Source organism: Neomonachus schauinslandi, chromosome 14 (genome assembly GCF_002201575.2).
Source record: "Neomonachus schauinslandi chromosome 14, ASM220157v2, whole genome shotgun sequence".
Classification (NCBI taxonomy): domain Eukaryota; kingdom Metazoa; phylum Chordata; class Mammalia; order Carnivora; family Phocidae; genus Neomonachus; species Neomonachus schauinslandi.
This window is the reverse complement of record NC_058416.1, coordinates 46,826,631-46,842,725: the sequence shown is the minus strand read 5'-3', so window position 1 is coordinate 46,842,725 and position 16,095 is coordinate 46,826,631. Positions and strand designations below refer to the sequence as shown.

The 16,095-nt window shown below is 40.2% G+C and overlaps 1 protein-coding gene across 3 annotated transcripts in view; it reads right to left on the bottom strand.

The window, feature by feature from the left end:
• Window positions 1–16,095, bottom strand: part of OSBPL1A (oxysterol binding protein like 1A) — a 212,774-nt gene that overhangs the window by 23,469 nt on the left and 173,210 nt on the right. For all 3 annotated transcript variants that reach the window (XM_021686066.2, XM_021686065.2, XM_021686064.2), the window contains one exon: window positions 8,122–8,197. In XM_021686066.2, coding sequence (XP_021541741.1) covers window positions 8,122–8,197 — 76 coding nt within the window. The remainder of the gene's footprint in view (window positions 1–8,121; window positions 8,198–16,095) is intronic.

Below are 16,095 nucleotides of genomic sequence, written 5' to 3'. Positions count from 1 at the left end.
CTCTCTGCTGCCTGGCTGCTCCATCCAGTCACCAAGACGACAGGGGCTCACCAGGGGGACGACTCAAGCCCTACCCTTTGACTAGTATGTGACCCACACCATGCTGTTCTTGTTCTCTACGTTTCACTTTATCGTGTACAACAGTAGGGTGAAACTTCCATTACAGGAATGAAGAACTTTACTGCTAAGCTTGTTTCTGGATTCCCCACCGCCACCCAAACAGCACTAGAAGGACAAAATACTCCCTGAGGCAGTAGATGTGCTAGGGGTGACAGCATTTTTGCCTGTGCCTAGTTACAGCAGATGAGAGAGTCTTGGCCGAGGGACTTAATCTTTCATCTCGAAAGCAACGCTAGGTGCACTGCATCTCTTCACATACATCTTCCCAGGGAAAATACCAGGCAAGGATGGGATGATCAAGGGTCTACTGGCCAATGGCTGCTCAGCACCAGCTGGCTGGACTTTACAGGAGTGAGTCAGTGAAAGAGGGTGTGCTGTAAACTGGAGAGCAAAGCACAAAGAACATGGTTTATCATCAATTCAATGGACAGATTATTTTTAATCATTTGAAAAGCCCCCAAAATTCCTAAATAAGCTTCTTTAAATCCAATGTTGTAATCCAGAATAATTTAAACACCTTCCTACCTCTTTTAGTAACTCAGAATGTATGCATTCAAGGAACTATAAAGGCACACATCTGGGCCAACTAACAGAGAAGGAGTACAAAGGAAAGAAAAAGATCCAGATCCCAGAGAACATATACACATAAATCCAGTCCAAGATAACACCCTCACCCTCTCAGAAGAGTATAAAAAGCTATTTTAAAAGAGTATAAAAAGCAATGGACTTACAACTTTATTGCTTCTATTAGTTGAATTATTTTAAAGTAACCTTACAATAATTTTAATTGTTAAAATCTACAGTTCCCTAGGTATTTAATGAAAAACCCAAGTGACACAAACTATATTTTGTTCTGTCTTGGAAATGTATAGTGACACCATTTTTACTTCCAATATAATACAGTCTGGTATTGGACTCTCTAGATATTGAATACAACTAATTAGTACTGTGTAGATTCCAGTAACAGAAAAAGAAACAATGCACATTATGAGGGTCAAGTTTCAGGAAGAAACATTAGCTGAACTACTTTTATCACTGGGAGCATCAGTCAGCTGGAAAAATTAAGTATTTATGCCAGGCAGTTCCACCCTGTGACTCAGCTAAAAACAAAGTTTAAATTTATCCATGCAAATTAATAGCAACCAGTGATGAAACTGAAGAAACTCTTAATTGCAATTTCTCATCCGCTGACAAACTGAGAAAAAAGAGAGAGAGAAGGCTGCTTCATCACTTGAGCACTGCATAAACAACCTGAAGGCAAGGCCAAGTTTGATCCCAACTAAAATGGAAAAATATTTTATATATGTAAAGTCTAACACTGTAACACCCAAATGTGCAAATATTTAAGACCTGGGTTACCCAGAGAAACTTAACTTAGGTCTTAGGCTAAATCTGTCTGCTCATTTGCCCAAGCAGCCAGCTTGCAGGCAGAGCCCTCACCCAGGAGTGTTACCCAAGCACTAAGTGGGTTTCTAGACTCTTCAGTGATGGTCAAGTGCTAGCGGCAGTCCTGGCTCTGTTCCTTGGATGTGCCTTCTGCAAGATGAAGCTGGTACTGGATCCTTCCTCCACAACCGCCAACCCCCCCCTCCAACCCCTGCACACCTCCCATAGCTACCAAGGGTGTAAAAATTCATCCTTCTTACATCTAAGGGCTTTGGAGGGTCAAAGGTCTTTTTCACATCTTCTGCTGCTCAGTCCCCTCGTTCCATAAGATGGCTACCATCTACCAGTTTATCTTGCATGAGAAGTTCTTGCTGTCTGAATACCACTGATTATGCCCAAAGCAGTCACACGAAGAACTCACAAGACAGCCCTTGTGGGACCATCTGGATGAGCAGTTTGAAAAAAGCCTGCTGCCCTCATGCCTTTCACTGTTGGTTACAGCACTGTTCCTCAGCTCTCACAGACCAGCGCAAGGGGAACACAACAGGGGAACGAGTGGAAGGTAACCCAGCCAGAAATGAAGGAACTATGGAGCAGGAGAGGGGTGTGTGTTTGTGTATGAACTGAACCACACTTTGCACACCTTGGTGCAAACCAATGGTAAAAACAAAGAAAAAGACAAGAAAAGCATGAGGAAAAAGGTAAACAGATATTCCTTTCCCATTCTTCCTGTCTAGTAGCTGAGTCTTTTCAGACTTGGCTGGACAACTACTAGACAGGAGTGTGGAGGGATGACAGATGCACTGGCTGAAGCCGGGACTGGATCTCAGTCTTCAGGCTGTATTCACTCGAGGTGCAGTCACAAAGACTGTCTAGTAGCCACGCAGGCGGGGCTGCTTTAAGGGGGCCAGTTTCCAGACGCTCAGCCTCCACAGGCACTCTTACCTAATAACTGGCAGGCCCAAGCAGACACCTGCACTGGATGTCATGCTGTTTCTCTTTTCCCACTTCCCCTTTCCAACTACCCTTCTGCGATGAGGGGTGGAGGTGGGGAGTGGGCTGTGTGTGTGGGGCGGGGGGGGGGGGGGGGGGGGGGGGGGGGGGAACAACTCACACCATACTGAATCATAGTATAGTATTCTTGCTTTGAAATGTAAAACTCTGCAGGGCGCCAAATGAAGGGAGGGTTAGAAGTACAGTACTGGAATCAGTGAAGCCTCTTTTAACTGAGGCCCCATTCACTAATCTGAAGGAGGGCTCCAGGACTTTCTCTGTTTCGGTTAAGGCAAAGACCTGACATTAGAAATCGGGACTTCTAGCCACTTCTCCCATATTGGGGTATTCTGACTTCAGATCACTGCAAAGTGAGGTGGTAAAGATGCTAGGTTTTGTTTACTACTTTGCTGTTTCTGTTCCCCGTCTCTCAAGGCAGTGTTTATAATGTAGCAGCTGTGGCAAAGCTCCACATTTTATCTAGGTCTGTACTGATCTTAGATTCAGAATTCAAGAATGGGACAAGTGCCACAGTGACATATACTAACATGTTTATCTGACCCCCAAAGTAACATCACACTCCTGACCGCTGCCGTGAGGCGTATCTGACTATGGTTTGGCTCTGTGGTTGTGTGGCAGGCACCCTGCATCAAATGAATGAGCTGAATCGGTGGTTTTGAGGGAAACATTTTAAAGCTCATGGTAAGATAAAAGCATTTTATCAAAAGTTACTCTAGCAACACAGGTGTGTTTCAGTGAAAAATATTTCCATTTTCTCACACCCTTCTCACTATTACAAGGTATAGGTGAGTGAGAGGAAAGAGCTTCGTGAAGCAAGAACTGCAATCCCTGGGAAAGCTTCTCTGGCTACATTTACATTTCCCAGAGACCAAGACACCTAGGACTCCAATGGAGGCTAACAAGATCTTCCACAAGTTAAAGTTTTTTAAAGTTCTGTTTTTAGTAACACTGAAGAAGTCCTAATTGAGTTGTCAACTTATGGATCATAAAAAAATATTTTTGGTAATATATGTTATCTGAATTTTGGTACACAGTTGGGAAAGGGTCAAAGAACTGAACTGAATGATATTGCTAGATGTTAAAAAAAAAAACAAAACAAAACACCAAACTCCTACTCCCATCTGCCTATTAATATGAGCAAGGTTTAATTCTTGAATCTATTAAAAAATAACAATCATTACTAAAAATCCTGTCACATTCTAGCAATAGGGGACATTCTCAGATATCTAAACCCAACTGAAAAAATCCATTTTATGAATAACATTTTACCTTTTATGTTAATATTTTCATAAATTTTGCAATGCTTGTTATTTTGATCACTCATATATTAATACTTATAAGAATACATTGATGCAGAGAAACTTTTATTCTTAAAATCTTATGCTCACAGGATATATGCTGTCAAATTTTTATTTTTGTATGTATTTTTGTCAAATAAATAAATAAAATCTTAAAAAAAAAAGTTAAGGATAATATTCCATAAGAAATATAGAATGGAAATATGAGTTAAAGGAGCAAATGGAACTATAAACTTTTCAACTCTTTTTTTTTTTTAATATTTTATTTATTGACAGACAGAGTCACAGTGAGAGAGGGAACAAAAGCAGACGGGGTGGGAGAGGGAGAAGCAGACTCTCCGCTGAGCAGGGAGTCCGATGCGGGGCTCGATCCCAGGACCCTGGGATCATGACCTGAGCTGAAGGCAGACACCCAACGACTGAGCCACCCAGGCGCCCAACTTTTCAACTCTTAACGAAGAGCTTACTCTTGGCATTCAAATTTCCACGGTATTTGGTTCCACTGGACATTTTTAAAAGAGTGATATAACATTTTCACTTTAAAAGGTCAGTTTTTATAAATACATCAGAACTTTTTCATCTCTGATAATAATCCAATACTAATATTCTAGGACTCCAGGATATTTAGCAAACACAGGGTTGGCACCTGCAAAGCCATGAGCACAAATGCCTACTCCACTTTTGTGCCTACATACCTCATTTGCCTCATCCTGGTGCTGGCCCTGGTCCCAAAAGTCACTAAGTGTGAACACCCATGACCTAACCCCTGGGTGAGTCCCACTGAGAAATTCTAAAGGGATGGGAGAGAAGAGGAGGAAAAAAACAGCGGAAGCACAGGACAATGGGATTATGAGATTCAAGCCCTTCAACAAAAGGGCAATGGGAGTAAGAAAGGTTTCAAACCTCTAACCAGTATCAGTATTAATTCTGAGCTGAGAATCTGTTTTATAAAAGCTTCAATCACAGAGAGATTTAGAATTAAATATCAGTCATGTAAAGTATTCATTTCATGTAGTAAAATCCAACATTTGGTAACATAATCCTGTCCAAAACAGACTGGAAGAAAAAAGGAAGGATGTCATTAAGTTTTGCAAATATAAGTCTCCATATTCTTTTTAGAAAGAAGCAAAGCAAAATGTGTCCGTATGTGGAAGTGGAGGATGGGGTCAAAGCAAGCCTGGCTGGGGAAGGCGCCGCAGGGCATGGCAGTCCAGGACGGCAAATGTCTGGAGAAGATACTTTGACTTTCCTTCCTGATTAAGACAAATTATACCTAGACCATACCTGACAGATAAGCATCTCTCATGAGTTCATAAAAGTCAGGTCTTATGTTTTTTGTTTTAAAGATTTTTATTTTTACATAATCTCTACACCCAAAGTGGGGCTCGAACTCACAACCCAAGATATCAAGAGTTGCATGCTCCACCGACTGAGCCGGCCAGGCACCCCAAAACCATGTCCTGTAATAATGACACTATACCATAAAATTATATCATCGTAAGAGGCATTCTTTTTTTATTTTATTTTATTTTATTTTTTTAAAGATTTTATTTATTTATTTGAGAGAGAGAATGAGATAGAGAGAGAGCATGAGAGGGGGGAGGGTCAGAGGGAGAAGCAGACTCCCTGCCGAGCAGGGAGCCCGATGTGGGACTCGATCCCGGGACTCCAGGATCATGACCTGAGCCGAAGGCAGTCGCTTAACCAACTGAGCCACCCAGGAGCCCAGAGGCATTCTTTTTTTAAAAAGTTGGGACTGGACCCTAGTTCAGTGCAGATGCTCACACTCTCTACTCTCATTTGGTATGCTCCTCAACTTGACAGAGACATCATGAACAGCTATGGTTTGATACCAAATATCCTCTGCTACTTTTAAGATTTATTATTATAAAATTGAGAAACTGGGAATGTGAAGCTCTGGGGAAGACCTGGCTGAAAGAAATGTACATGGCTTTTGTAACTGAGATTTACCCACAGAGAAAGGAATTCAAGTGTATGGAGTAAGTGTAACAGAATCACAGAAATGCAATGCAGGGTTTTTAAAAATTTCTTTGCTTTGAACTTCAGTGCAAAAAAGCTTTAGATATTACATTTAAGTTTTGGACTATTTTCTTTTGGAAGGTGGAAGGAGGCCGATGTTGGAGGAGTCTATACCAAAAATTACTTTTAAAAATTTATTCTAGCAATGATACTTGCATTTCTCTTTCAAGATACATTGTACTTTAAATCTCTATTGTTGGCCAACACTTAAACCTTTTGATTGTTTCTACTGCGTATGAGAGGGGAGCCTATGACAGTGCCCAAAGAACAGTGCTTCCAAACACTAATTTCCTTTCAATCCACATTAATAAATGTTCCTCTAAGAATGGTTATCTTAAAAACTCAATAGAGAATCTTTATTTACAAATAGTTCTGCACCTAAAAAATAAAAGTAAAACCATTCTTCTAGAAAAATAGAGTATCTTTCAAAGTGTGACAGGTAGGATCCAACAGAACATTGTGTCCTGTCTCTTAAAAGAATGGTTATTCTCCATCTAGACAGAATGCTTGCTTTAGATATAAACTAGACAACCTCCGGTCACTAGCCTGAACAAATTCATGACCTCACCACTCAATCTGACACTTGTGAGAAAGGAGATGGTAGCAGACAGACTCAAGCTGGACAAATACAGAAAACTTATTTTCCATGATGTCCAAAAAGACTCAACCACATCTGACATTTGCATACAAATTCTGCTGACCCAATAGTCTTTGACAGATGTGGTACCGATTCTGTAGGGAGAGTTTCATTCCTTAGAGACTGTGTAATCAATACGGTGAGTTGGAATCAGCATTAATTTAACATAATGGGAAATATCATTTGTTATAATGATGAATATTCCTTTTGTGAAACTGGTTTTAATTTTAAAACACATATATGCCTATTTGCATATAAATGGTAAATATGTTTACTAAGGATTTGAGAAATACTTGACTCTGTAGAATACAAATACTAATTTTTTGTCTGGAAAATTTCAGATCCAAAGACAGTAATATGTATAATTAACATCTTACTTGAGAATATATACATTTGGTTTGTCCTGATGATTCTTAATATAATCAAAATAGGATTAGAGTCAGGTGCTCTGATTCTCAAATGGGATTAACTGCTGCTAATAATATTGAGCATTATGCTAAACCAGGGACTTCCTAGACACTTTACATAAGTTATGTTATTTATCTCTCAATACACCTATTAGGTACAAATTAGTCTCCTAACTTTACACAGGAGGAAACCCTATCCAGGGTGGCAAGATAGCTTCCCTGGGATCTCACAGACAGGAAGTAGCAAGGCTGGGATAAATCCCATTATCTGGCTGTAGAGCTTAGCTGAATTACTCTCCACATAGTAGAATCAGAAAATACTGGTTTAAAATGAATGTTTCTGAGATTAAATCGCTTCTTGGAAGTCACACTTGGAAAGTCTCAGATGAAATAACCCCACGCAGGAACAGGGACATTAGAAAAACGCCAAAGTGGGCACATCACAAGTTGCAAGGATTTCAAGCACAGAACGAAAAGAAACGGACTATACTTCTTGGTGCAGGGAAAGTTCTTGGAGGACTCCCAGGATGCACATTAAATTACAAAATTACAAAAGGTAATGTCCAGGCAGATTCTTTAGCAGCTTAGGACTCACGTGTTTCAAACTTTTCATCATTCTAGTTGGTCAAAGGTTGTGCTGGAAGAATTAAGATAACTTTACTCAGAATTCTAGCCTAACTGATGTCAGGGTGGTGCTGTGGACTACTGTTTTAAAGAGAACCTAAGGATTTATGGAATAGTAAACTTTGCCATTTGCTGCCTGCCCCCAAATCAAATCTACCTGCACAGCTAAGGAGAGACACATTCTAAGTATCTAATACATCACACTTAAAACTCAAAGCACAAAACAACTAGCTCATACAAAGAAATGTACATGAAATTACTACCTTCTACACTTTGGTGAATCTGTGCTTTCTGAAAGAATTTCTGGGTAATTTTACAGGGAAATACAAAGGTGGTATGACAGTAGGAAAAGAGCATTTTCTTATCCGATTTTTTTTAGAGTGAAAAGTCACATTAAAATCCTATTAAATGGCATAAAGAGTGGTTCAAATTCTGTCAGGCAGACCTAAGACTTTTCCCAATTTCTGATTCTCACACGTTTCCATAAACTTTGTCGTACATCACGTTTATGCCAACATGAAGATTCCCTTCCAAAGAATATACAGGGAAACGTATACTGCTTAATGTTATATTTTAAAAGGGAGAGTTAATTTACCATTCCAATACATTTTCTCAGGATGCTCCAGATGCTGAAGTCATTTCTGGAAAACATAGGGGAAGGCAAGCTTGTTCTGAAAGAAGAAAAGAAAAACAGTTAATTTTAACGCCACTGACACCAGGAAAGAAAAGCTATCACCGTTAACTGACCACCACAGGCACAGGCGTATAGACACCATAAAAATGTTCTCGGCTGTGGACAGACAGGGTCCGTCTGGGGTTGCACCCCTGATCACCGCTATGCTGGTCCTTGAAAAGTGTCACAGCAGATCCCCTGGCCCTATGCCTTCGGTGTCATTCTGATCCTAGTGATCCCAGGTCCTTCCCATTGGTGTCCAGCTGTCTACACCTCCTCAGAGGTCTGTGTGCCCTCTGTGTGCCGGCGCATCGAAGATAACTCTGTAGTTGGGTTCACGACACAGCTATCCTAATCTTGATCCTTCCTATATTATTTTACTCTAGCTGCTAAATAGTGTAAACAAAATGCCATCACAGGGCCTAGTGTAAGGTTTTTAAGAAACTAAATGGAAAAATGCAAACGAACTACAAAGCCAGAGCAAAATTTAGGCCTGGCATTATACATCAGTACTTCCCCAAAGACACGGACATTGAATAAAATTTGGCATCTACAGAAGGAGCATCTTCAAAGCCTCTGCAGGGGTTTGGAGGCAGCCAGAAGGATGGTGGACGTCCGTGGCAAAGGGTCTGTGGCCTGGATAAGCAGCCGGTCAGGGGCTCAGGCATCCTGAAGCCAGGCCTGGCTGGCCAGAAGCCGACCCCACTTGCACAAATCACAATCACAGCACTACCAGGGGGACCAGTGAGAGGAGCCCAGACCAACTTTCTGAAATGCTGTTAAGACAGTACATTCTTTTTGGTTATCTTAGGTTATGGCAAGGGATGTTGGCTTAGCAGTTGCCATTTAAAATATACCTATGCAACTAAAATACTAAAGAAAATAGTAAGCAAAATAATTATCTTCTAAAGAACTTTTACTCTATAAACTAATTAATTTGAGTTATAGAAGTTAATATGGTTTTCAAATAAATAATATTTTTAAATCCTCCATGGCAAATTCTTCTGATATCTTTTTCTTCTTTAGAAACACACACTGTTCATTTGGCAGATTTGTCATCTAACCAGTCTGCTGGATAAGTAGCCACAGATGGTATTTAAATCACATTCTCCACAATCCAGGACTATGAATCTCTGTGACATGAACAAGGGAACCGAAGGACAGACTCCCTGCCATTATCTACCATTTGCATGTACAATGCAGTTTGAGAGATGTGTACAGTTGACCCCCGAACAACATGTGTTTGAACTGCACGAGTCCACTCATATGTGGGTTTTTTATAAATACAGCACAGTACAGTAAATGTATTTTCTCTTCTTCATGATTTTCTAAATAACATTTGCTTTTTTAGCTCACTTTATTGTAAGATATTGTATAAAATACCTATGATACACAAAATACGTGTTAATTGATGGTTTATGTTATTGGTAAGGCTTCCAGTCAACAGTAAGCTGTTAGCAGTTAAGTTTTTGAGGGGTCAAAAATTACACATGGGTTTTCTACTCCCTGGGAGGTACACCGTTCAGGGGTCAACTGTATTTTCTATCTTTTGTCTATGAAAAAGCCAGAAATGGAACAGATGCTAGAAGCTTGAGACTGAAATAAGCTTTGCGAAGACGGAAAGAGGGGCTGTAATTCCTCCCAACCAACGCTTACATTGAGTGTACAGGTATGTATTACTATTTGGATTAAAGGCAAGAAGAATAAGAAATATTCTGGAGAAGATAAAAGACATCCAAGGCTTTTTTTTTTTTTTTTTTTTTAATTTTCAATTTAGAAATCATTACAGGATTGCCAGCCAAGAATCCCACCTGGAAATATTCCACATTCATTTTTATCCACGTATCTCATGATGTTTTATGAAACTGTAGTAGTTACTCATTCATCTGGAGTCTGGATTATCTGCAACATTATCTACTCTAGAACACAACCAGAAAGCAGAGGTAAAAGGGATTGTGAAAGGTAATGGGCCATCACAGAGCCCAGGTATTTCTTGTGGAAGACACGCAGAAACGAACTCCTTCAGATCACACCGTGTGCAATAAGCTGATCAAAAGCAGCAAGAGAAACACTGGCCTTCAGGACCAGTATACAATGTGGAAGCTGTAACACAGTACAAGACCTCGGGGTTGTTGACTGTAATCTGAGTCAACAGCACGATGAGGCTGCCAAAAAGGCAGGTGCAATCTCAGATTGCCAAACGGAGAACAGCAGCTAGAACATTCCTAAGGACAACTCTGCAATGATCAGACCAGAGCCAGGATTCAGCTCCATGTGCCACTTTTAAAAGGAGCCTTGACACCCTCCACTCAGGAAGAATTATCAGAAGCTAGGCAAAGGTGTCCAGAAAACATTTATAAGCAGTGGATGAAGGCAATGTGCATTCCAGAAGAAACAAAAGAAACTGGAGGTCTGGGGAACAGTAGGCATGACAGAGGTCTTGGGGTATTAGAGGACAGGGCCAGGAGTAATAGCACCCCCACACCCCTTCCCTCCCAACAAGAGCATTCCCTACGCACCTTTGCCTGCTTTGATATTCTTCGCAGCACTGATCAACCCATGACATACTACTGTAGGCTCTTGAGTATTAGCTACATCCCCCAGGATGGTATGCAAGTCCCCCAAGAACTCATGTTTCATCTGCTTATCCCTGTTGTCTAGGACAGGGCGAACACAAAGGAGGAGTTTAAGTAATTGTTGAATGAACTTTAGAATGTATAAGGCCTGTTAACGTGCATTAACTTTTTCATAAAGAATTTGGTTTAATCTGTGCTACTCAAGTGATTAAGACTAGAACCACTGGTAGAAGTTATAGGATGTTGATATAAAGGTCTTACAATTAATTCCAAAAATGATAAAGAAGACATTCTTATTGAGTGAAGGTTTCAAACAGAGGCTGAATCCCTTTCTGTCATGGCCCAGAAAGGCATTCCTGCACTAGGGGGGAAGCTGATCTAGAATAGCTAGGCCAGGGATGTCACTAAGCATCCTCTAGGGAACAAGCTGGATCCCCACACAAAGAATTATCCAGCTCTAAATATTAGTGGTGCTAAAGTTGAGAAACCTCCCACAGAAATATGAAGCTTCATATACAAGTTTAAATTTTGCAGGGGCTACATTAAAAAAGGAAAGAGAACAAGATAAATCCATTTTAATAATATATTTTATTTGGGAATGATGTCAGCATCATGGTGCTGTGAGTCATTCCTCTTCTCTCCCCTCTGATTTACAACTAATTGGACATACATACCTGGGAGGGGGGGAACCCCACAAGCGCCTCTGCACAGCATAGCAGGGTGCCCGAGAAATCCACCATCTGTGTACCTAGAGCGGGTGGGCACAGGCAGGGGAGCTGGCAGCGGCGGCCCGCAGTGAGCCGGCACCACCTTTCCGGCAGAGGAGGGGGCGGGGTAAGGCAGCAGGTGGGGGTCGGACTGGCAACAGGCGCTGCAACTGGATGAACAAGGCTCCCTGAGAAGAGACCCCAGTGGCTGGAGGAAGGGAAGGAAAGGGAAGTAGGCAAAGAGAACTGAAGGAAAGCATCTCCTGTTCTCTGCCGCAAGAGGCTGGCCCACAAACCTCTGGAACCCTTCCCACTTGAAGATCCCCCCACCTGGCCATGGGTATACCCAAAGCCCCAAGTGCTAAGTACATACCTCCCTCCCACTTTACCACCACTCTTTGCTTTTTTTCATGCTCCCAACCCTTAGCTCTGGTAACAAAATCAAAAAGTTGTGCTATAGCCCCATCTTCTGGAAAACAAAAGGAAAACCCCCATCTACCAGCCTGCTGAACTATTAGAATCGAAGTAAACAAAGCCTTCAAATGTGGAGGAGGCACTTCTCATCCAACACCAAGAAAAATCACTGTAATGCAGTATCATAAAAAGATAATGACAATTCTCCAGCTATGGAACCCAAAGACATGGAATATTGCAGTCTAACTGATAATTTAAAATAGCAGTTATGATGAAATTCAATGAGCTATAAGAAAACTCCAAATGGCAATATGGTGATCACAGGAATAAAATTAATGAATAGAAGTGCTTTATCAGAGAGACTGAAATTCTAAAAACGAAATAAACTGTGGAGTTGAAGAACTCAATAAATGAGATGAAAAATGCATCAGAATGTGCTGGAAACAGAGCAGATCATACGGAAGAGAGGATTAGCAAGCTTGAGGACAGATATATAGAAATGAATCAGGTGGAACAGACAGAAGATTTTAAAAAAGTGAAGACACCCTATGAGAACTATCTCACTCCATCAGAAATGCCAACAAGAGAATAATGGGTATCTCAGAAGGAAAGAGAGGGAGAAGGGAACAGAGAATGCTTTTAAATAATAGCTGAGACCTTCCCAAACCTGGGGAAGCAACTGGATACATAAGTCTACAAAGCTAACAGAATACCCTATTGTCTCAAGGCAAAAAGACCTTCTCCAAGATACATTATATTAAAATTGTCAAAAGTCAGTAATAGGGGTGCCTGGGTGGTTCAGTTGGTTAAGCATCTGCCTTTGGCTCGGGTCATGATCCCAAGGTCCTTGGATCAAGCCCTGCATCAGGCTCCCCACTCCACAGGGAGCCTGCTTCTCCCTCTCCCTCTGTGTGCCCTCTCTCTCTTTCAAATCAATCAATCAATCAATCTTTTTTTAAAAAGTCAATAATAAAGAAGGAATTTTAAAGGCACCCAGGAAAAAATATACAGTAACCTACCAAGGTCCCCCAGTAGGCTATTAGCACAGTTCTCAGCAGAAACTCTACAGGCCAGGAGAGAGAGGAATGACATATTGAAAATACTTAAAGATAACAACTGCCAGCCAAGAATACTCTACCTGGCAAAGCTATCTTTTAGATATGAAGGAGAAACCAAAGCTTTCCCTGACAAACAAAAGCTAAAAGAGTTCACCACCACTAGACCTGCCTTAACAGAAATGTTGGAGGGAACTCTTCAAGCGAAGAAACAAAAGATGAAAGTACACAAAATTCAATCTGATTAATCAGGCAAGTAATAATACTGTAACTCTTTTTTTAGAATACTGTATTAAACTCCTATTAGAGCATAAAGGAAAAGAGCACTGAAAGTAACTATAGCTACTACAACTTGGTAACAAAGTCATAGCATAAAAAGAGATAATTTGTAACAACAAAGGATAAAACCTTTGTAGGGGAATGAAGACAGAGTGCTATCAGCAGGAAAAGGACTACTTTATCTATCTATGAGATGTTTTATGTAAACCTCATGGTTACCACAAAGCAAAAATCTAGAGCAGAGACACAAAACATAAAAAAAGGGAGAGACTGAGCAAATCACCATGGAAAACCACAAACTTACAAAGGTAGAAATAGAAGGAAAAAGAAACAATGGAGAGATAAAATAACCAGAAGGCAAAGATAAAATGGCAGTAGTTAGTCCTTACATAACAATAATCACCCTAAATGTAAATGGATTGAACTCACCAATCAAAAGGAAGAGTAACTGGGTGGATTAAGAAAAACAAGAGCCATGCACCTGGGTGGCTCACTTGGTTGAGTGTCCACTCTTGGTTTCTGCTCAGGTCATGCTCTTGGGCCATGAGATCAAGCCCCACACCAGGCTCTGCACTCCACACTGGGCTGGGGGGGGGGGTCTGAGATTCTCTCTCACCCCTCCCTGCAACCTCCCCACCCACCGCTTGTGCACGTGTTCTCTAAAATAAATTAGTAAATCTTAAAACACACACACACACAAGAGCCAACTATGTGCTGCCTAACAGGAGCTCTAAAGACACACATAGGCTCAGCATGAAAGAATGGATGATGACACTGCAAGCCAAAAAAGAAAAAAAAAAGTTTGTAACTATACTTGTATCAGGCAACATAGATTTCAAGCCAAAAAGGGTTCTAAGAGACAAAGAAGGTCATATAATGATAAGGGGGGGGGGGGTCAATACATCAAGAAGATATGACAATCATAAATATATAGTCTGAACACCTCAGCCCTGAACATCTATTAAGCAACTGATAATAGATCTTAAGGGGGGGGGCTGGGTGGCTCAGTTGGTTAAGCATCTGCCTTCAGCTCAGGTCATGATCTCAGGGTCCTGGGACTGAGCCCCGCATCGGGCTTCCTGCTGGGCATGGAGAGGGCTTCTCCCTCTCGCTCTGCCCCTCACCCTGCTTGAGCGTGCTCGCTCGCTCTCTCTCTCTCTCGCATAAATAAGATCTTAAAAAAATAGATCTTAAGGAACGAATTAAGAACAATACAGTAACCATAGAAGACGTCAGTATCCAGTATCAGCAATGGGTAGATTATCCAAAGAACAATGAAATCACACTGCACCTTAGGATAGATGGACTTAATAGACACATACAGAACATTCTATCTAACAGTAGCAGAATACACATTCTTCTCAAGTGCACATGGAACATTCTCCAGGACAGATCATGTGATAGGTCACAAATCTTAGCAAACTCAAGAAGACTGAAGTCACACCAATTATCTTCTCTGATGACAATGCATGAAATTAGTAATCAATAAGAGGAAGTGAGTAGATATTCAAATACGTGGAAACTAAACACTGTTCTAAACAACCAATGGGTCAAAAAAGAAACCAAAAGGGAAATAAAAAATTATCTCGAAACTAATGCAAATGAAAACACAATATTATCAAGAATTGTGGGATGCAACAAAGCAGGTCTGAGAGGAAAATTAATAGCAATAAATGCATTATGTTAAGAAATTAGATCTCAAATAAACAACCTAACTTTACACCTCAAGGAAATAGAAAAAGAACAAATTAAGCCCAAAATAGAAGAAAGGAAATAATGAGGATCAAACTATAAATAAATAAAATAGGAGAAAAACAATAGAAAGGATAAATGAAACTAAGATCTGGTTCTTCAAAATTATAAACAAGATTGACAAAACTTTAGCTAGAGTAAGGAAAAAAAAAAACCCCAAAATTAGAAATGAAAAAAAGACATTACAACTGATACTATAGAATACACAGAATCACAAAAGACTACTATGAACAATTATATGCCAACAAACTATATAACCTAGAATAGATTTCCAGAACACCTAATCTATCAAGACTGTGAATGAAAAAGAAATACAAAATCTGAACAGACCAATTAAGGAGGAAAGAGATTGAACCAGTAATTAAAAAAAAAAAAAAAAAAAAAACCACAAACAAACTCCCAACACAGAAAACTCCAGGACCAGACAGTTTCACTGAAGAATCTACCAAACATTTAAAGGAAAATTAGCACCAACCCTCCTCAAACACTTAGGAAATATCAAGAAGGAAGAAACATTTCCAAACTCATTCTGCAAAGCTAGCATTACTATGATAATAAACCAGATAAGGACACCACAAGAAAACTATCAACCAATATCCCTGATGAGTACAGATGCAAAAATTCTCAACAAAATATTAGCATACCGAATTGAAGAACACATTAAAAGATTACACTCCATGACCAAGTGGGATTTATCCCTGGGATGTGAGTATAGTTCAACATACACAAATTAATAAATGTAAAACAAAGCATCAATAAAAATGAAAGATAAATATCACAGGACCATCTCAATAGATGCAGAAAAAGCATTTGACAAAATTCATCCTTTCATGATTAAAAACCCTTAACAGATTGGGTATGGAAGGAACACACCTCAACATAATAAAGGCAGGTCTGACAAACTCACAGCTAACATTATACTCACTGAAAGGAAACTGAAAACGTTTCCTCTAAGATCAGGAACAAGGCAAGGATGCCTACCCTCACCACTCATATTTAATACAATAATGGAAATCCTAGCTGGAGCAATTTAGGCAAGGCAAAAAAATAAAAGGCATCCACTACGATGGTGTGAAAGTGATATGCATTCAGTAGAAACCATACTTCAAATTT